A 22,740-nucleotide genomic window follows, 5' to 3' on the forward strand; every position below is an offset into this window, starting at 1 on the left:
CTCTCCAGGAACAACGAGAAACTGCTCAACCTCAGCCAGTGTAGCTCACTCTACAAAATTACGCATTCATTTTGTAGGTTTAATGCATCACGGCCAAAGTTTGTGGAGACACTCGTCATGGAGTTCTGTGTGAACACAGTATGCTCAAGCAACGATTAGGTCGCAGTTACTTGCTTGCGCAGGTATAAATTCACCTAGAATGATTCAATGTGTCATGTTTGACTACTTAGATTGTGTCATGTCACCGAGGCACTCGCCCCTCTGAATGTGTCAGCAGGACCAGTATTATTTGAACGTGTTCCTTCATGCACGACATCAAGGCAAAAATAAATGCTCAGTCATAAAAGCTAAAACGTGATCGCCGAGCCGTTACTTGTGGAAAGTCGCATTTGACTATGAATCGGGGATACACAATATTCCGCGGGGAAAATGTACTCGAGAACAGCCAAGCAAATCCGGAAAACACACCAGCGATCACGACCGTCCACTCCAATTGAACCCGTAAGTCTTCAATGAACCTTCAGTGTATCCCGGATTGAGGATGTTCCTACAAAGAGGTCATCGATGGCCTGCACTTGGAAGACCGTTCGCCGCATGAGGCGGCCCTCATTACGAAAAACTCACCCCCAAACCACGCGTGATCGGTGGCTCCGCTGTCTGGAGCATTCGATAGCATTGGGCATGCGCCAAGAGTGCACTTGCGCTCGTATCCTCTAAGGAGACAAGTTCACGTGTGTAAGTGGAAATAGCGCTACCCTTTAGAAATGCTCAGAGACTGATGGTAGGCTGTGTGCCCGCCCTTTTTGAAATGCATAACCGGGCGTTTGCTAAAGCCGTATCGAAGAGACGCAACGTAAAACGATGGAAACCCTTAAGGGTGTACATTCATGTACCTAAATAGCACTTGTACACGCTATCAAAAAATAAAAGGTCAGGAAAACTCTCTTTAAGGTTGTTTCATCGTTTGTACCAAAATTACAACTTTTTAGAAACACATAAAAACACGTCTAAACATAGTTTCTTCGTAATTTCGTCATTTAAAATGTTTTTTTTTGTTTTTCAACATAACGTACGGGTGTTATTTGCAGAAAAACGGTATAAATTAGTTTACAGTGCGTTTACAAGAAATTTGACCATACCTTCTTGATCGCAGTGCCATCAACTATACCGAACCACTTCATGGTTTGCACGGTCAACGGCAAAGGACCATTGCTTGAGAAGCTCGCTGGTAGAGGGAGACTGTGCGACCTCATTTTCCTCGATTGTACTGAAAAAAATGTTGGCGAGGAAGTGAAAAAAACCTTCTCTACCAACCTACAATCCTTCGTGAATTGGAGAACATTCCACGACGACATCGACGGAGTGTTGGGTTTGTCCTACTCTATGGAGTGAGTATCATGATGTTGAATGACATTGCGGTGTGCTTTTAGTGTCTTCAAGGAGGTGCTGTAGGAAAATGTGCACATTGAACGCAAGAAAAGGACATTGCTGATGTGTGGCCGATAGCCAAGGCACACTTCAGATAGAAAATCAAAGTGGCTTCATTACAAAGAGGTCTTATTGCAGTGAAGCAAAACAGCGCGAAAAAACGAAGGAAGAGGGAGAACACACACACGAGCGCTGAGTTGGTTCATTGTGAACTTTTCGCGCTGTTTTGCTTCAGTTCATAATGAACCAACTGGCCCCACTTCAGACATTATTTCTTATTGCAATGTTGTACCGTTGTTAGAGTCCACCTTCACCGAGGAAGTTGAGAAAGTTTATCGACTGATTCAGGGGCGGCTTCATATTTAAATTAAAAAGTAGGATTGAAACACCGCACAACTTTATCGCGTTACCAATACGGGTGCCGTACCGGCAAAATATTGCGCTGTCGATTATTCAGCACAGCGAGAGAAGAGAGCATGCGAGAGTGCGGGGCTTAGGTTGCGCTGCTTTCGTACCGTTACCGGTATTGCTGGGGAAACGTCAAGTGGGATCGTGGCTCGCCAAGCGCCGCTGCTTACGCACTGGTTACAAGCTGTGTCGACGAGTCACGTAACCACCGCCACCACTTTTAGGGGTTTTTCAGTGGAGTGTACACTGTAAGATGATTTACTCACCTGAATAACACCCTGACACATTATTAAAAAACTAAGCGAAACACCCAAAAGGTGTTTTGTTGTTTAGAGTACCCTTACACACTAGTAAAAATGCAAGGCCGTTTGGTCATTACCGGCCCCTTTCAAGAGGCGTTATCCTTGTCTTTGATAGGGTTTAACGGTGCTAGTTACACAGTAAAGCCCGCTTATATCGAACAGGGATATATCGAATTGTTGCTTATATCGAATGCTTATATATTTGTGATAAAAATTACGGGCATTTCAAACTCTTTATATCGAACGCGATTGTGCTCACAATTGATATATCGAATTTTCCCGCGCCGGATGTTCGGCTCTTCTTAGCCACAGGACAGGCTTTCGCGCAATACATTGGTGGGCCCCTGTGGCGTGGGTGTCGCTTGCGACTTCCGCGCGGGCTCGAGCTTGTCCAACAAGGGCGGGGCGGAGTGCACTAGCTGCGAGAATGCATGCCGTTGGCGCCAAAAGCTCCACATTGGTCTCTGCTGGCTGCAGTATCAACGATCTTCAAATCCGCGCTACTCGCTGCCCGCAAATGCTCGGTTCGGTGGGTTCACCGTTATTCGATTGTATCCGTGCTTGTCTCCGCTCTTTTGAAGACGCCGAGGACTCCGTACCGCTTCAGAGCACGAGCGAAGCCGTCGCTGCTATGGCCGTACTACGCCGATACTGCAGTGCCATTAAAGGAGCGGTCTTGTGGTTGTCGACTGTTTAGATGCCGTCGAGCAAGCAGTCAGCTGCAACGCGTCGCGCTCCAAAAAGCAGCCGGCTACACTTACGCAGTTCTTCCACCCCAATCATTGATGGTTTTCCTTCCGAGGAAGTGCCGTATTAGCGTTAGCTCGCGACACCATCGGCAGCATTGCTTCGTACGTTTGTGTTTGGTTCACTTTCTCACTCCAATTTTCACTATATCGAACTATTTTACGAAGCTCGCTCTGTACGATATAAGCGGGCTTTACTGTAGACGAAAATGGTATAAATCTTTTTACAGCGAAGTGCCTTTGTGGCTAGAGGTAAAGAAACGGAAATGACGGTGGCGATAGGCCGATGCTCGTGAACAAGAGAAGGCGCGACGGCCTGCGGCTGGGGTAGCGAATGCAGCAAACGTGACCAGGGAGATGGTTAGAGTGCAATACATGCTTGACCTCGGGAGCGAGGGATGTGAGAGAAACGCCGCGTTTCGGGCCTTTGAAAACAGAGCAAGGTGTGCGCACCGGGCAGAGCATTGTGCATAATACAATCGACACATTGTGTATAATACAATTGTCTGGGGCTGTTTTCTGTTATACAGTCGGTACGCTCATTTGCCTGCTTACGTTCTCAAGGCCTCTCTGCTTTAAATTACTTATTCAAAGGCCTTCGCAAACGCCATTGACATCGCGTTCTTTATCATTACGGAGAGGAGAAAGATTGCCTGGGCAGGTGAGCCTGGAGCCATATTCTAAAAGGTTCCTTAAAATTGAGTTGCTTAAGCCCTTTGTGTGGCGTTTTTAGGAACTTCGCAAAACTCCCACCCCTCTCCTGCTCTATCCAGGCAAAAGCAATGTCAGCGTGCCGAGTTTTGTGCGTAATATTTAGGGCAGGACGTTTGTGGTTAAAATAGTCGTTACGGTGTAGGAATAGTGTTTCAAGACCGATTATACAACGATTTGTCGGTGCATAACTATCCTGGCGGCGGGCCTGATGGGATGTTAGCGCATCTTTTGAACAGTCTCTAACGTGGTGTCATTCGCAATAGTTGCATGCGTACCCAAATAGCACGAGACAATTTTCGGTGGAATGAAATGCGCGAAAGCGACCGGAAGTTCTGCAAGAAGACACCATCACAAGACACGGGCAGGTGCTACGTGTCTTTCTCCTCCTCTATTTTGTATGGATGTGAATTCAAGAGCATGTAAATGAGCTTCCTCAAGCATCATCAACGTTAATGAGTCAGTTTACCTTTTGGGCCAATATACCTCGAGTCAAGTACTAACCGGAAGCAAGGAAACCCAGAAGACACAAAAACAAGGATTCCAAGCCTTTTTTGCGAAATATCTAGTGGCCGTACAAAAACGTAGACTTGAGTTTCATACTTTATTCGGACGATTAAACTGGCTAGAACTTACATCCAGCAATCATATTATATTTGCAGGCGCCACTGCGAAAGGTTTCGGTAGTCTGCATAGCTATTTTGGCAAGGATGCACAGGGTCTTGTATTGCCACTGCGTAAATGTGGGTGAGTTTATTGCTGCAGCACTAAAACATGTTGAAACAGCGCGGTACTTTTCAGCCCTCTTTGTCTCGTCTCTAGCGCGTTCTTTGATAGGTTTCGCTGCTGATGCTTAGTACGCGATATTGTGTGACTAATTGATACTACGTCATTAAAGAGACATAATAACCGTCAATCGCAAATATATATATATATATATATATATATATATATATATATATATATATATATATATATATATATATATATATATATATATATATATATATTATATATTTATATATATATATATATATATATATATATATATATATATATGAGAACACAAGAGAAGAAAAACTTCGAACAAGGTAAAAGCACGATTGTGGCCTACGTTTCATCAAAGAAAACTTGCTTTCCTCAGGGCAATCTCTCGCCTGGCAGGCACGGTTTATATAGGGGTCATATATATATAGTCATCAATGGCAGTATAAATTCGCACACAGCATTCTTTAAACAAACTGACAAACCAAAGAATTCAAGGAATACACGTGTACAAATCGTAGAACATGGGGAACCATAGCAGTGAACAAAAATAGCTTGCAAAGTGACATTTCGGGCAAAAGAGCAATGAAGCATACGGAAGAAATACGTTATTCACAACACTAGACCAAATAGTGCCTGGAAAGTGTAATGATGGGATACAGGAAGATTTCGTGCAGGAGAAGCACTAAAGCATACGGAAAAGTAACCTGCTGACAACGATGAACCATCCAACGGTTGAGAAGTGGAAACGTGCGATATGTGCCGGTACAAGGTCTTGGTTTGAAGGCACGACAGCCTTCCCTGAGTCCCATTGATACCTCTTGTGAGAGTGTTATATTTGTGGATCAGATAAGATTTGCAGGCTTCCCAGTCGAAATGGGTTTTTAATCCTGATTGGAGCACCGTGGCCGTAAATTGGTCTAACGTGTGTTTCAAAGAGTTGATATGTTTTCAAAGGGGGAGATAAGGTTTTGTTTTTGCATCGGATCTGTGATTATTGATGCGAGTTCTAAAAGAATTTTCAGTCTGTTTAGTATATTGCGCACAACAACCACCACATTCTAGGAAGTAAACTATATTTGCAGTGCCACAATTAAAGTTGCCCCTGATCTGCATGGAAAAGCCAGACTCCCTGCTCTGAGCGCTTGTTGTTGGTGTCATCATTAGACACAATTTGCACCGGGGTTTTCCACATGTTGTGGAACCTGTGAAACTAGTTTCTCTTGATCGAGATGATATTACAATGTCTCTCATGTTTCTTGCCCGGAGATACACCACGCGTGGTGGGTCTGGAATGACGGGCTTCGTTCTTTCAATCTGGAGCAAGATGTTGTGGTGTCTTCTTAAAATTTCATTGACGTTTGGGTAAGATGCCGAATATGTCAGAGTAAGATTGGTTTGTGACCTCGAAGTGGAGGTTTTATTGCCACTAATAAGGCTAGAATGCTCCTGTTCTGGTGCCTTCCTGATTGAATCTTCAATGAGTGGTAGTGGGTATTTTTGTCGTGCGAAGTCAATGCGGAGCTGATCACAATTAGAAGCGAAGTCATTTTGGTTAGAGCAAATTCTGCGGAAGCGTAGGGCTTGGCTGTATGGAATGGCCGTTTTGCAGTGTTTCACATGGCTCCTGTGAAAGTTCAAGTATTGGTGTCGGACGGTGGGTTTTCTTTACACAGAAGTATCCAGTCTGGTTCCGTTAGTTGTTATCTGCACGTCAAGAAAATTTATTGTAGAATTGTAATACTCATGTGAGAATGAGATATCACTGTGAGCACTGTTGAAATCGGATACGAATTGTTTCAGGGCTTCCTCACCATGAGACCAAACCAAGAAAATGTCGATGTACCACTTGTAAAACAGTGTCGGTTTGTCGTTTGTTTAAAGAATGCTGTGTGCGACTTTATACGGCCATTGATGACTAGCTACGAAGTGTGTTTTTGTTCCTATATCACTGGAGATTTGTTCTCGTACGTACGTCACATCTTTATTTTACTTTTTTCATAATGTGCAAACTCTTGTTACTTGCAAAAATATCAAATGTAAACTAACAATTTGTAGTATCAATCCATTTCATGTCATAAGCCGGGGGCTCATTCAACTGCTTTTTTCTGTGTCCTGTTTCTTTGTTTATTTCCTGCCTTGTGCGTCATTTCTCAAGATCATCGCACAACCTGCGCTCTTCTTGGGTGGCTCACGCACACCTCTGTCGGCGTCGGCGCCCTTCGAGGGGTCGTCATTGTCCGCCTTGTGCCCGGGACGCGGGCCGCGGATAAGCCATTTGTGGGTTTTATTTGGTCTCCTGGGGAAGCGGCGGCACTTTCCTTTGACGAAGCGGCGCCCTCGCTAATCCTCCCACCTGCTTTCTTGAACTTCAACGTCGCCTTCTGCCATTTTGCGTTCCCCAGTGCCTGGATGAATAATTGTCGATTCTACGCTTCCGCCTTATGCGGCAGGTTGTTTCCGCTCCTTTGGAGTGAGATGCCCAGTACCCCTTCCTTATTCGTTTACTTTTCCTAATATTGCAGTGCGTGGGTTGGCGGTGGCTGAAGGAAACACCATTCCTAAGTGTCTCGCTTTTGCTTTTCGCCGCGTTCTATATTGAGATGGATTATCTGCGCGCCCAGTAGTGCAGTATGTTTCTTTTAACTTGTTTCTTACTGTACTTCCTTCTGGTACACTTTTGAAATTATGTGTCCACGTGCACACAGCGCTCCCTGCGAGCCTACATATACCCTGTATTCGACCAATGTACTTCACTTGAAAAAGGCTGGTTCCCAGCCGTAACGTCGTATTAAATATTGTTATGTTTTTGTGGTGACTCTGATATAATATATATATATATATATATATATATATATATATATATATATATATATATATATATATATATATATATCTTCCGCAAATACGTACTGCGACTAGGTATCGCAAAAAAAATCGAGTCACGGCCTGCGGGTGGCGCTGGCTACCACCCCCAAGTGCAGGAAACAAAACACACTTTAACATAAATACCCGAGAAAGTGGTGGGGAAACAGCCCCCCTTTTAGCGTAGTTGTCATCGAACCAGACGGGTATTATGTAGGTGGTGGGTTCGGATCCCACCCGGAGGGCATTTTTTCACCACTTTCTTTCTCACTCAAAAATTCTTCAACTCTTTTTATGACCTACAGCATTCCCCCTTTTGCTTTCCATGGTTTTCTTGACTGCCAACCCTTATTCGGTCTTAATTCACAGAGCCCCTCATTTCCAAGTTCTTATTCGCTACATGCATAGCGAGGGCATCCATTCTGGCAGTCTTTGTGCCAGAGGTAGCTTAAGAGGGTTCAACGCTGGTCGACCACTCTGACATGTCGTAGACACTCGAGTCACGGCCCGGGGGTTAAAAAGGAGGTCTCCTTCACCCCTACTAGTCCGAGTGGCGCTGCCTACCACCCTCAAGTGCAGGAAACAAAAATACCTTAACATAAATACCCGAGAAAGTGGTGGGGAAACAGCCCCGCCGGTAGCGCTGTGGTCATCGACAAGACCGGTATTCTGGAGGTCGTGGGTTCGGACCCCACCCGGCGGGCATTTTTTCACCACTTTCTTTTCGACAAAAAAATTTTTACTCTCTTTCTATTACCCACCACAGCCTTTTCTTTGCTTTCCGAGGTTTTTCTTGACTGCCAACCCTTATTTTCGGTCTTATATATATATATATATATATACATTATAACATAACAAAACATAAACAAACATAAACAAAATCTTGAAAAAGCACTTCAACATGCTACAACAGAGTGAACGGCTTTCGAAAATCTTCCCCACCCCTCCTCGGGTCGTATACAGGCGCCCCAAAAATATTAAAGATTACCTTGTACACGCCAAAACTGAGAGGGCACCCAAGGGTGGGTGTCGACCATGCGGAAAGGCACGGTGCCGCGTATGTAAACACATGCAGACAACCACGGTGGCAGAAAGCACCAACTCAAATTTCAAGCATCTAATTTACGCGACACTCGACTGCGACTCTTCTAATGTGGTGTACCTCCTGGAGTGCGGTGTTTGTGGCATCCAATACATTGGCCAGACGGACACGGCATTCCGCATGCGCTTCAACAACCATCGCGCACATGTTCGTTCACTCCCGGATCTACCCTTATCACGACATATTAACTCCGAAAACCACCCGTTCGACTCCATCAGGGTCACACTTTTACAAAGTGGATTTTCTACTACAAGAGAACGCGAACAACGTGAATCTTACATTATTTACAAATTCAACACAGTAAAGGCAGGAATGAATGTTAGCCCGGGCATTATGTCGTCTATACATGCTGTCGATAATCTGGCTGCAGAATCATCCCCTATCTAAATTGTAAGTTTCTGTGTTGTTTAAACAAGTAATCAAGCTATTCTTATTTTATTTACCCGCGCGACTCCCGCGTGTGGTTAGGGGATTAGTTAAGCCCCTTCTCCCTGGTTTATGGTCAGGGACGACCCTGTCGGCTGCCCGGGCAGGGCAGAAGAATAGAGCTAAGAATGATGAATGGCGCTCGCCCGTCCTGCCGGTAGGCAGAATCGTGCATGCTTTGAGCCACAGTGCGGAGATCGTACCTACACTCTTAACGAGCCGGCCTGTCTGTTTTGTAGGGTTGGCGTCACTGAGATATGTGTGCGGCTGCGACCGCTTCCTGTAAACTATTCCCGTAAGGTCATTGACCATTAGAATTCTGTGCCTCCCAGTGATGGTGTGAGAGCGTCCCTGTTACTGCTTTGCGCTTTCGTTTCTTAAGCAGAGCGGCCCCCCTCTGAAGCGGGCGCTACCTGTCACTCGTTCTACAAGCTGACGAACGATGGAGGACATGTTTTTTGAAAGAGTTGTGTACTCCTCTCTCTTTTCTGCATGTTTAGGTTTGTTTGTGTTTTGCGTTTTCTTTCGTGTCTTTTTTTTTCTCTCTCTCTTTTTTGCAAACCTTCACCTCACCTCGCCGAGAGCGTGTTTGTTGCTACCTCTCTCCCCAAATCCCCCCTCTCTCTTTTTTCGGCGTCGTTGGACGACGAGCTTATAAATACGTGCACAGAAATACGAAATGTTGTCTTGACAAAGATCGGCATCCGATCGAAACGTCGACCAATAAACAGTTTTGTTAGAAGCTATACCCATTTTTTTACTATTTATACTATATATATATATATATATATATATATATATATATATTTATATATATATATATATATTTATATATGTATTTATAAGTATATATCATCCACAATAAGTACTCTGACAAAGTATCGCAACGTGTTCTGGGGTTAAAATTCTCCAATGCGCCATTTATTCGTTTCATGCAAGCCACATTCTCAAAATATGTACTGTGGAACCCTTGAACCCAAATTCACCTGCAGACCGTGTTTCACAAAGAATAATGGGGCAAGGTGATGTTTTCGTATCTATAGGGATTTTAAAATCAGCATCGGGATGCGTGAACGAGCCTTGGGGTGACGAGCATCCTAGGAATTTGTAGAGTTCGCCTAGCAATCAGTATTTTCTTCCGGCGCGCTTTGGCCCTGTTGCTTATACAAACCCACAAACCTACAAACCCACAAAGAGAACAGTTCGTATTTTTATTTTTAACAGCGATGAAATTGCACTTCAATCTCCCAGTATTTTTTATATCGTGGTTGGGTGTGTCGGCATCAGCCAACACAGAAAATTGTTTTTGCAGCGTTACAATTCCAGGAGATGAGAAGGCGGATAGCAAATAAAACAGGCAAAAGGGATGACAGTTGGGCGAGTTGGACATTTTGCATCTCGAAAAACAAAGTACGCGCCAATTACGGTAACAAGAACACATGAACACGGCACAAGCGCAGTGCCGTCTTCATGTGTTCCTCTCCCCGTTAATTTGCGCTCAGTTTGTTTTTTGAGAAGAAATGAAACAGGCATGAAATAGAAGACTGTCGCTACAGTAGAACGCGTATTAAAAAAACCAAGTGGTATGGTGTTTTTGCAGAAACCTTCAAAGGAACTCGCAGCTCCTATTTTCTGCCTCCTTACCTGTCTATTTCCGTTAGCTGCAGCTGCAGAAAGTGCCTGCAAAGTTCTCACCTTGTTTGCGTTAGCCATTCATTCTAGGTAAGCATAAATCCAACAGGTATTGTTGAAAGTTGAATCCCTGATTATGAGGAGGCAGTCTTCTTGATGGAACGATGTTGCATGTTGCCTACGCGGACTCTTGAGACACTGTTAGCACACTTTTCATGCTGAGTAATTACTTCCTGTTGTAAACTAAAAAGGCGTGTGCATATTTTTCTCCCCAAGGACTGATGCGCACCTATACCTCGCGGTGGCAAACGATTTGGTGGCCGATATAAAGCATATGTACCAGTATGGCTTCAGACATACGGCGGTGATCAACATTCACAGGGAAAATGCGACAAAGGAAGTCCTTGATGTGGCTCTCTATTTTTTGAGGGTAAGACATGCAGTGCTTCGGAAGAAATATTTCAATGACAGCGATGTTCCTGTGGCGCAATCTTTTCTGTGAGGATGGGTCTGGGGAACAGGGAATCCGAGGTAGACGGGGCCAGTAAAACATATTGGTATGCTTCTCTGCAATGTGGAATGTGTCGAGGAACTGGAGGTGGTCTTACGGAATGGCATGTGACTTTCGACATACGAACGCCTGTTAGGGACATCTGCGGTGGTCTGCGTTGGTGATTTCGCCAAACTCAAACGGAAACACCGCTTAGGTGAGTAGCTAGGCACCTCCCACGTAATGTCTGTTTCATTGGGGATAAGAACGCGGGTATGTGCTGATCCAAACTAACAAAACACAAAAAATTCAAGCAGTTAAGCTTAATGTGAAAGCTGTCAAGGGCGGAGAAGGGATTCCCCAAAGGTGGCGGGGGGTGCTCTCTTGACTAGTTGCAGTGTCAGCCTGGAGTTGATACTGCAAGTTGTCAAGTGAGGACGACCCGGAACTCTGAGAAGGGCTGTAAGGAGACGGTAGATTTATTTTGTATATTTTGGGCTTAAACAAGCTATATTTCGTAATTTTTTTTTTCTTTTATATTACCGCGAACCTATGTGTTGCCTAGCAAAGGTTGCACCTGTGGCGACGACGCAGCGCAAACTCCATCCGAAGATATTGCATACGAGTACCGCGTATCTCTCAATCAATCAATCAATCAATCAATCAATCAATCAATCAATCAATCAATCAATCAATCAATGTATAAAAAGATAAATCAATCAATCAGTCATTTTCGCAGATTGACAATGCTCCAGCCACCCGTAAACAGCCGAGGTAACGTGTTAGGGTAAAGAAACAAAAAAAAGGGGGAAGAGGGAGAAAAGGAAGGTAAACAAAGTACACTCTATAACCTCCATGAAAGCACACAGTAAAAAGTTGGCCAACACTAGCACATGTTAAACCGCAGCCATGCATTAAAACCAAGTTAAACTTGGTTTATGCGGCCAATAATGTTTTTGGTGACTGCATTCTTATTCAACATACCGAAATGTTCACCCTTCTTACGTAACGGTCTAGGGACTTCGGCCCAAGAGCGGCACATTCCCTGTATGTGCCGAGTAACCATTTCTTTCATTGATGCTACCTATGCACCACCATGAAGTGGTCTGAGATGAGATAGCCAAAATATACAGTTCCGTGCATTTTAAATGCAGAGCATTTCTTAAACTCACGATGTCACCCGTTCTAGTTGTCCGTAGTAGTCCGCACCCCTCCCCCTACACTATAAAAAAAATAATACTTACGGCGCTTGGTTTTGATCCCACGACCCGGCGGGTGGAACGCAATGTACATGGTGCTCTTCCCACTGCGCCACAAAACCGACACAGAATGAAAGGCTACGAACGCGCCTTATATCCTTGACTCATTCAAACTACGTCAAGAAGCTGCTGATACAACGCATTCACTACCACCAACTCCCCATACACTAAACGTTAACGCACTACACCATCACCTTATGCGAAGCATTTACTCGAGTCCCCCTCGCGGGGAGATGGGCCCAATTTTTTTTGTTCTACCTGTGAACAAACGCGACACGGGAAAGTGATATCCATCGTGGATGCTCTTCTAAGAACGGTTGTAACACTGGGGATCTTTGATTTACCAGTGCTGAACGGCCCGAGGACAATAAGAGGACTGCGTTCGACCGGAAGTCCCACAATAATATATAAAAAAATTGAGCGCCGCATAGCGACTCGGGCAGTCCGTAGACAATCCGGGAGTCATAATCGAACGAACCCTGTGTCTTTCTTAGGGATGAGTGCCGTCTACGCTCAAGAGAAAAAAAATTGATCAATCCTTTCATTTTAAATTGCGTGAAATTTTTGCCTTGCGGTGACAACCTCCGGTGGTTATTCACTTCTGAAAAGTAAAATGGCTCAACAATCTTTTCTTTCAGTCTGCGTTCGAGACTTTATCAAGGTTGGAATCTGGCGCTATCTACTCTGTCCTTGGTGCGGCCATCAACACGTCCATGCTCCAAGTACTGCTAGACGAAATGAAGTGAGCATCCAAGCGTGAGATTTTGCCCGTTATCAATGCCCCAAATGATCTACCCGGATGTCATGAAACTTTGTCACCAGGGAGCGTTTCAGGCGACGAGTAAATCCTGTCCCCGTGAACCGTATAAACGAGTAAAATAAACCGCTTACAGCCGGATATCGTGGATGTATCAGTGCAGTGCATATATAACGCAAAACGCAAGTACATCGTTGGCAAGAGCCGATATAGGTGGCTACCACGCGGCCGCAGCGTAGAATATACTGGAGCATTGTCAAGACGTTCTCTTTAATATATTCTCATCGGTTCTCTGTACCTTCTATATATGTGTGTATACGTTAGTTTGCTGTTGCGTGTACACATGGGAATGGACGGAGTTCCTCTTTGCACGCCGTAAGGTTGCTGCGCTCCCTGGGTGCTGTGACAGTTCAGTAAACACACTCTGTCACCTGTGTGCTGAGGACCTGCTGCCCCAGGTTGGCCATCTTGACCCCTAGTCTGAATCCTCAAGCCTTTTTCTCATCCTTTGACACTAGGAAGAACCTTCCTGAATGAGGAATAGAAATGTATTATGCTAACACATTATTTTCTGGTATTTGTGGAGGTGTTTACGCTAGCGTCATGCCCGTCAATACTTTTGAATTTAGGCATGGTGTTGGCCATAGTATGCCAGCTTCGCCTGTCAGTGTGTTAAGTAGGTTTAGTTTTTTCTGTATATGCCAGTATCGGTGAATATGTTTGACTTGTGGATTTAGTATCTTGTGCTTTGATTTCGTATAATTTCCCGACAACATTAGTTGCGCCAGTGTAAAGAAAACTGGCGTTGTAGTTACCCGGTGCAGTTGCCGCAGCTATGAACACATGCTTTGTAGTAAGCCCATGAGGTTGAAACTTTGTTACATTGGAGTCCGTATCGGACTCGCACCCAGCCCTCCACTACAGAAGCCCAGCGTACTACCACTGTGCCCGAATTAGCACGTTGCCTGTTCTCGACAAAGGCAGCCTTGTAAAGGCGGCGCTGACAGCGTATCACGTGAGAGGTGCACGTGACGGCACGTGCAAAGAACAGGTGGCCCTCAGCTTCTGGCTTTCATGTGTCAGGGGCACTCCCGCCGGGGGATACATCAAATTCAGCGGAAAAGAAAAAAAAAAACAAAGAAACTGCAATTTGAAGTGCGTGCCAGGAACGCACCAATGAACGAACGCCGCACCGAAACACCGAGGCATATTGGTCAAATATGGCAGTGCACTGGTCAGCCAATCAGAAAACGCCGAGCAGGAGGCTAGTGTTGGGAGCAGGAGCACGTGAGCTTCATGAAACGGCCCAGGGGGACGCGGACAGGCCTTCGACAATGCCATCGGAGCCTCGGGCGGGAAAGGCCGACTTCGCATCGGCTGCGGCATCCTAGGCGCACCACGAACCTGTTTTTTCGTGGCCCCAGCGGCCCCGCTGTCGGGCAATTGCGGCCATCGTCTACGCTCCATCGACCTTCGTTTGGACGGCCGCGAAGAGCTACGTTCATGCTTATACCTACCTTGGACTTGCAGCGGCAGCGGCTATCATGAAGTAGCCACCGAGGAAACACTTTAGGACGCGCATAGGCCGCGCCATCCAAAGAACGACCACGCGCATCGAATGCCGGCACCGAAGCGAGACGCGGGCGCCTACCACCGAGTCGCGGCCACGCAACGGGTGCGACACGTGAGCGCCGACGACAGGGGTAGGCCAGCCCACTGGGGACGCAGTCATAGGACACAGCTAGGGGGTTGTTTTGCAAATGAAATTTAATGACATGATTGTGTAGAACTTTGTTGTAAAGTCTTGTTGGCTTTGATTTGATTTGTATTTGGGAAGTTTGAGTTAATGGTTTGAGTGTTCTTGTGTTTATTGGTTCGGTGCAATTTCTTGCGCGGTTTGCTCCATGTTTTTTTCAAGTGTGCTTTAAATGGGTGTTGTGTTAAACATGTGAACTGTTTTAATGCGTCCATCCCTTTGAGCTGGTCAAGACTAGCTCATCATCCATTCACGTGACACAGAGAAATCTAATTTCGAGAAAGAAGTGTTGGCCTATAGACAGGGCGAACTGTATCCCGCCTTTTCATGCTTGCAGCACAAATACAATTGCGTGTATTAGATCCTACTGTGCATACTTTAGCCATACCCACGAAATGCCGGGGCATCTCTCCACGTATCAATGTTAGGTGGGTCTAGAATTCGGGAGTACGCGTGCTGACGTGATCACTTTTCGAAAAAAAGGCTAAACAAATATGTTTGGGGAAAAGGCAAACACAGGATAACAATCGTAGTGACATGCCCTACCGGAGGCATGCTTACGGCATTTTTCCGGAATAAAATCTTTACTGGCTTGTTGGAGCAACGTGTGTAATTTTAATTTTTTCTCTGCTGCTTTTCTGTAAGAAAAGCGAATGGGACTGGTAGTTGGAGAAATCTTACTGCCTGCTGGTCTTATTCATGGGTTATCTGTCCCAGATATTTATTATTCTCACGGTCTCCTCTCCCTCACAGGCGGGTCTTCGTGCCTTCCATGTTCATCTTCATCACCCACGTATCGCACCAGGACAAGGCAAGTAAGGACTGCCGCATCGTTCCGCCAACGTGGCTCTCGGTCCCGAATGGAGAAGTCAGTTATGGACAAAGTCTGGTGAGAAATGAATCGCCGATGTTGGTTCTGCTGATTTGAACTGGGTTCGGATCTTTTGTTTAATTCGTAGCAGACGAATTAAAGAGAAAAGATAATTCTAGTGGAAATGACTGCAGTATTCAAGGTTAAAAGAGAATAAAGCATGACAAGGTTGGAGCTTTATTTGTCCCGGTGTTCTGCGGTCTTTGATTCAGTGGCTCAAATTTCACGTAATCTGTTGACTAGGAGGGCATGCTTAAACACCGCTATCGCATCACTCGCTACTACATAGAGTGCTTAAATAATAATGATTGTATGTAAGGCTAACCTGGCGACGTTTCAGAGATGATGACGTGCGCCATTCTGGGGGGCTTCGCATTGATTTGACCATCTGGGAATATTAAGCGCACGCAGACGTCTCGAAAACACGCGTGTTTCCGCTTTTTGCCTCCATTAGAAAAGCGGCAACTGCGGCCGGGAATCAAACACGCACCCTTGGGCTCAGCAGCACAGAGCCTTAACCACTGAGCCGCCGCGGTCGCCTATTATTAAATATTACTGATACACCGAAACTGAAAAAATGCTTTGTTTTAAATTATAGCTCTATAAATTAGAACGATTACAGTTTTTTCTTATATTTACAAACCATTACAAAGCATGTTTTCCTAAATAAAGAAAGAACTCTTTGGCAGAATGGTGCTTAATATTATGTTGATGTTATGTTAATTGGCATAATTTGTAGAAACAGGTTGTTTTGCAACGTTCAGGGTCACGTTGAAGTCTTTTAGCGGTACTTCGTATTATTTGGGCCAGTTCAGCAGTCTTGCATTCTACTTTGTACCCCGACCAAAAGTCGTAGTTATTCGGTGTGCATGTGCAGAGCCAAGACACCATCTTAAGGGGTTCGCGGGGTGGCTGTCCTGTTCTTTTAAAACCAAGCTAAGATTTTTATTTACATTCTACTTAGGCCTAAATGCCGCAAACACTGCGGTTTTTATTTATATATAGTGGCGGCACATAGAAAAAGTGAAAATCCAACACGTTGCTCCAAGGAAAGTTTAATTGCATTCAAGTGATACTCCTTACGTATTTTTATATTTCCGAAAATGCAATAAGATTTTTGCTCTAGTGGTAGCGGAGTAATATCGAAGAAAAATAGGTGCTGGACTATTCTACATAATATACTTTTTCCGTTTGGCTGTCAATATATTCCCCGCATGCAAGCTAGACGAAACTGACGAATTCTAAATACGAACGCAATGCGAAACGATGCAGTGATAATTTTGTCTGCCTTAAGCTCCCTGTTTATGATGGGAGAGTTTTGGCAAAAACAGTATCAACAATCAGACTTTACCAAAAGAATTGCAGCATTTTGTATAAAAGCCACGAGGGAAGCATTGAAAACCCAGGTTTCGTAAGTTCTACCTCATGTTTGAAATCCAGATATCATTCCAGTCGACTACTTATTTTTCTGCGTGCCGCACTTTTGTTATGAAGTATTAGGTTGACACTGGAATGCGCAGATCGCCTAATCGATTTTATTTGAAATCTTTGCATGAAGATGTCGAGCTGCCAGGTTCTTTCGGAGGTGGCCAAGGCTAGCCTCAACATTACCCTGGCTGTCTCGTTTACGTTGAGCGGTCACATGTACAAGCCTAAAGGCAAGCAACCTGAAGACTACAACCTTTTTTGCCCATGCGAGAACTTTGAAGGAAATTACTACGTGACTCCGTACGAGGTGAGCTGCAAGAGTGCTGGAACTCCGGATGAAATTAGTGGAATAAAAACCACCAAGTTGTTTCGCAGTGGAGTCGTCTACGTATGGATAATATCCATCAGATCGTTCCCGGCGCCAGACAAAGCATAGACAAACAATTTTCAGTGCATAGCCAAAATGTTAAAATAGTAAAAATGTCCTAAGGCCTCTATACTTTAGGAATGGCTCATATTTCTCTTGAAAAACGTCTTTTAAGCAATCCCGTCATGTTCAGAGGTGTAGCTCACTTTAAGAGGACTGGTGTCAGCGTTATGTTTGTAAGCTTGCTTTTCTACACTGTCTGTTGCATTGTGAACCATGTCCTTCTACGGAGGGAGTATGCTGACAGCTACAATATAGAGTGCTCTCCAACGCCACTTACTTCCCGACAGGTGCGGCTTTCTCCCTCCCGGGCATTTCGCAATGCGTCCGCTCCTCGGAGGGCATATGTGCAGCACAAAAGCCCCTTAGCCATCATAGGCGTAGTCAGGCTGTAATAAAACATAATTCTTTCTACCCACAAATCGCGTGTCTTTAGTTTACGACCGAATGATTGAACATATGAAATAACTAGTTATACCAAAACAGCGCACGAAATTCACCCAAAGCGGCAGCTGCTTTTGGCTTCCCTTTTCACAAGGTGAAAGGCTTCTGGTTTTTAACACAGACGGATTTGCATCTCCGTGTGCGTATGTTTTTTTTTCAGGTACACTTATTCACAGAGAACGGAAAATGCTCTACCCAAATAATGTTCCAGCTAACACTGGCAAAGCACTGCAAATTTGCTGGTCATCTCTGAAAGCATGAAAGAGGCGTTGAACTTCCTTAAAGGTTTATACTAGTGACGTGGTGAGGACCCGTATTGGTTACGACACTTCCACATGCGTACCATTGCAAACATTGGGGTTAAACCATTCTCAGTGGCAAGAGACATATCTCCAAGATATGTATTTAGGTGATCCGTCAAACTTTATACCAACACTGACTTTCTAGGCAAAAGGTCACACCTTGTGGCATCATACACATACCCATAGAAGGAGCTCAGCCGCCAGGCAGCAGACAAATTGACATTGAATCTAAAACTCGCGTCCTGTAAACACGTGGTCCCGCAATTTATCCTCATCTTCTACTTAGTCAATTGAATAATTCTAGGGTTTAAGGCTCCGACGCAACGCAGGCGATGAGGCGCGCATAGTGAAGGCTTCGGATTATTTTGACCACCCAGGAATCTTTAACGCGCGCCGAAATCTCGTACACACCGGTGTTTTTTGCTTTTCGGCGTCACCAGAAAAGCGGCCGCCGCAGCCGGGAATCGAACCCGCATCCTCGTGCTCAGCAGCACAACGCCTCAGCCACTAAGCCAACGAGGCGAGCCTACTTCGCTAATTGTTTGAAAAACGAGAACAGCCTTCATTCTCCTACCTAGTCTAATGCTGTCCAAGCAATTCGCTGAATTTTTGAGAGCACTGATATAGACGGGGACCTACTTTTCTAACAGTTTCCTCTTACATCTCTTACAGGTATTATGCAAACCAAACATCAGATTTTTCGACAAAGTTCAAAGAAGTGAGCATTTTATGTTCACGTTCAACACCTCTGCTCAACGAGCACTGACATTCGAAATCGACGCGACGATAAAGAGCAAGGTCGGTGCGGCAGCCTCGAGAAGAAAGTTTCACAATAATGATCGTGTTGTGCTGGTTTTACCTTCTTGTATCCACGACCGGCTTTGAAGTACTAGCCTTCTGTTGGCGAGAAATGTGTGCTTTGGGAAGAAGGGCAAGAACAGCTCTTTACAACACCTCCTAAGGGCGTTTTCGGTCAAGAAATTCCCTTCCACGCAAAGAGGGCTGTGAAGTTAGTGTCGCGAGGTGCGCTAAATGCGGTGAGTAATCATCATGTCGCAAGATTCGAAATCTTGCTCAGTTTTTCACTTGCATCATTCACACCTAATTACTTTCTTTTGGGAAAGCTACACAGGAATGAGCTCTGGCATAGCTTGGTGGGCCGAATATTATTTTATCAGCCCGCAGCCAGCAGACGTCAAAGATAGGAAATTCGAAAACGCTTTCTCCGGACAAAAAAAGCAAACCACCTTTGGCGTGCAAAAATGCTTACCTTTATACCCCATCACCCGAAGGTTTTATTTCTTTCTCGTCTATATTCAGTGCAGCACTTGCCATATCGCCTTTTTGTGTAAGGATCAGGGTGCTTATCACAGTCCAGCAGAGGCGCAAGCAAAAATATTTTTCAACGGTTGTGATACGCTGCCTGCAAAAAATAAATTAAGGGATTGATATCCTGCGCCTAAATATTGTCTTATTTTCGTTTTATTAACCCATTTTCGGTTTTGTATTTTAATTTATAGATGCAGTTCTGTGCATGCATCATGTAGAGGTAGATATAATATGTAGATGCAGATGTAATAGCATGGAAGAAAAAAAGCGCTGAAAAAGGTGGAAATGCAACTCCTCAGGAAACTTGGGGGTGTTGTGGCACCAAAACACACCCCCTGCTAGAACCCAGCATTGCAGGCATGTTTATCAGGAGAATTCCTGGTCGTGGCATCGTTGACCAATTCCGCGGAATGTAACGTGGGACTAGTCAGTTTATACCCCATGCCGTCTATTCTGGGAAACCGACGGCCGGCTGTTTTGCGGTCGGTGCTTGCAGTAGCGGCGAAATCTAATAAAACCGCATCAAACACAAAGCCATGACTTGAATAACCTAATTTCCCCTAACCTAACCAGAGTGTTTATCAATTTTATTTCACTGAGAACGGTGCGATACAGTGGGACAAAATAGATCGACAGGCTGTTAGGTTATTTTGGCGTACATAGTATGATTATGCAGTTAACGTAGTAAGAAATGCTATTACCACATGTGTTTAGACCCACCGGTATTTGAAACAATTCGATTACTAAAGGGTGTTAATGCATACCTATCATTCTTTTCAGTTATTATATCTTCCCCGGTGAAGTGTTATTCTCAAGATTGCCGCAAAGGTGGACAGAAAGCAGAGCTCTCAGCCAGCACCCAAGTCACATAGAAAATGCCAAAAAAATTTAAAAGTAAATAATGCCCTCCCATCTGACCAGCGGGGCATTCATTGGATGCTTGTTTGGATGTTCCTCAGCCATCCCAAGGTTACAACTGTAGGAACTACCTGATTAAAACAAAACGGTCCTCCAAAAAACCCTAAATTAATAAAAAGTGGAGTTGAACTTGAAGCCTCTATTTCAAAGTGACTTCAAGTTGTGTAATGACAGATATGATCGTTTGATGGGATCACAATCACTATGCAAAACCCTTCTGCGACCTTGTCGGTGCGGGGAGAACGGCCCCCGCTGGCGACGACAGTTTACTCCAGAAAGAAAAACCGGGGATCGAGGTTTATTAGCCTCAAGTGTTAACAAGCTTGTACACAGGAAATCCGGGCCTCCCGGTATCCTTTATAAATTGTAAGGCTAAGGCGGAAAGATTGTAGAAAATTCGATACACAGGGGCGATTGCCGCTCCTTCCCCAGCCCCGCACTAGGGAAAGACCTCGCGGAGTGCCGGGAAAGACACATCACACGACCCACAGCTTCCTTTACCGCAGTCTCGGCGCGACTCGTCCGGATACGGGAATGATTGTCAGGACGCCCGCGCGCGATGCACGTATAATTGAGGAAGTGAACCAAGCGAAAATTCGCCTGCTCTATACCCGCAGTCCCGTCGCCCCCTTTCGTGAGCATCGTTCAAGCACTTGAAAGGTTTGGGGCCACGTAGAAAAGTTCGTAATCAATGAACTATTCGTTTCAGGACATTCGTGTCACACAGCAAAGAGCCTCAACTTTTTCCGTAACTCTTTGAGCTCGGAAAGGGCGCAGCTCTTAACCGTGCCAGAGTTTGCAATTACCCCGCTGTCCCCGTCAATTATCGAAAGCATCTATAAAGACCTCAGTAGTTTAACGGATTGCTGTGACCTCCAGGGAATGGTTTAAACCCAGATAAAATTTTCCTAATGCACAATGCACGCAAGAAAGCGCATTTAGGCTATACCTACATGCTGGGATCATCACCCTTAAAAGTGGTCAATTCAGTAAAATATTTGGGTTTGAAATTAACAAATACTTTATCACGGATATTGACAATCTATGTACATCTGGTTTTCATCAGCTGTGCTTTATAAGATATAAACTTAATGCTGCTCCTTCGAATGTTAAATTAAGCTTTTGAGTTATTGCTCATTGATGAGGCCCAAGCTCGAGTACGCGTTTAAAATGTGAGACCCGTTGGCATCTTCTCACATCAGGAAGTTAGAAAAAAATCCAAAGTAAAGCCGTCACGTTTAAATAATCTAAATTTTCACATTAATGTTTCTCTAAGATATTTTGCGTGATAGTAACATTCCTTCACTTTAGGTTCGTCCCAGGACACTCCGTTCAGATTGCCTTTCTCTTATCGTCGATAGAAAGCCTGCCCTAATTCCAAGTAATTACCTCATTCCTTTTTTAATAAAGTATACTCGCCATAATCACAGGGCAAAGTTGGCGCCATACTTCACTTGTACAGACCTGTTGAATTTTTTTTATTCGAACTTTGATATTCAACCAAATTGTAACTCCCTTAATTTATGTTCTCATGTTTATTGTGTATTGTTGTTTTTGCTCTTCTTGTGCAATATATGCAGTATGTAGAAAAACAATCATTAAATAAACAAATAAATTACAAATATATAATAAAATTAATAACTACATAAATAAAATAAAAATAAACACAAATAAATAAGTAAATGTCGCCGTAACACGATTCGACCCCGTGATGCGTTATATGAGGGACAGGAGTCGTACAGTTTGTCATATCTGTGTTTCTTGCTTCCACGGCGTAGGTATGCGAAGCGAAGAGCACCTGCCAAGGAGTGACCTTTGTCGTAGCAGCCTACGACATTGAATACGACGACCAGCCAGACTATCCGCCGTGCCCGGAGTTTGGTCTCGTGGCTCCTTTCGGGCGCGTCGCGTTTCTGAAAAAAATGAACACTTACCTCACTCATCTTTCCTCGGAGGCCGCTTTCAACAAAGAAGAATGCTTGCGTGTCGAACTTCGTTGATTTTGGATGCATTGACACATGCCACTAGCAACATCTTCGCCAATAAACAAAATCGCCTAACACCTCCTCGTGCCATTCTTTGATCAAGCATGCAACACCCACAACAGAAAAACACGATGTCGAAACGCCCACCAGGGAATTTTCAAGAGTGCGTAAACACCTGCACACGTGCAAATGTCCACGCATACACATTTAGCAATATTGCAAGAGCCTTGGGTACTCGATTAGGTTAGGCGTTTATTTTACGACAAAGTCGTCTCCGAACACCGATTCATCACCCAACGATGATGATGATCAGTCACGTAGTAGACAAAACGTTCCTGGATGTGCTTGATAATGGACATAATGGGGAAGTAAAATAAATGATTTTCTAC

The 22,740-nt window shown here is 44.6% G+C and overlaps 1 protein-coding gene across 2 annotated transcripts in view; it reads left to right on the plus strand.

Annotated features, from left to right (window-relative positions):
* The window catches only part of LOC144142082 (uncharacterized), a 78,836-nt gene extending 56,415 nt beyond the window's left edge, over positions 1 to 22,421 (plus strand). The window contains exons 6-12 of one of the 2 annotated variants that reach the window (XM_077673505.1): positions 1,154 to 1,388; positions 10,662 to 10,815; positions 12,773 to 12,876; positions 15,401 to 15,536; positions 17,077 to 17,253; positions 18,792 to 18,917; positions 22,145 to 22,421. In XM_077673505.1, coding sequence (XP_077529631.1) covers positions 1,154 to 1,388; positions 10,662 to 10,815; positions 12,773 to 12,876; positions 15,401 to 15,536; positions 17,077 to 17,253; positions 18,792 to 18,917; positions 22,145 to 22,366 — 1,154 coding nt within the window. In that variant the 3' untranslated portion in view covers positions 22,367 to 22,421. The remainder of the gene's footprint in view (positions 1 to 1,153; positions 1,389 to 10,661; positions 10,816 to 12,772; positions 12,877 to 15,400; positions 15,537 to 17,076; positions 17,254 to 18,791; positions 18,918 to 22,144) is intronic. The other variant, XM_077673506.1, reaches the window with a different exon arrangement.
* Positions 22,422 to 22,740: the final 319 nt, after the last annotated feature.

The sequence above is a fragment of the Haemaphysalis longicornis genome, unplaced genomic scaffold (genome assembly GCF_048455015.1).
Source record: "Haemaphysalis longicornis isolate Haplotype H1 unplaced genomic scaffold, Haemaphysalis longicornis Haplotype H1 scaffold_6, whole genome shotgun sequence".
NCBI classification, from domain to species: domain Eukaryota; kingdom Metazoa; phylum Arthropoda; class Arachnida; order Ixodida; family Ixodidae; genus Haemaphysalis; species Haemaphysalis longicornis.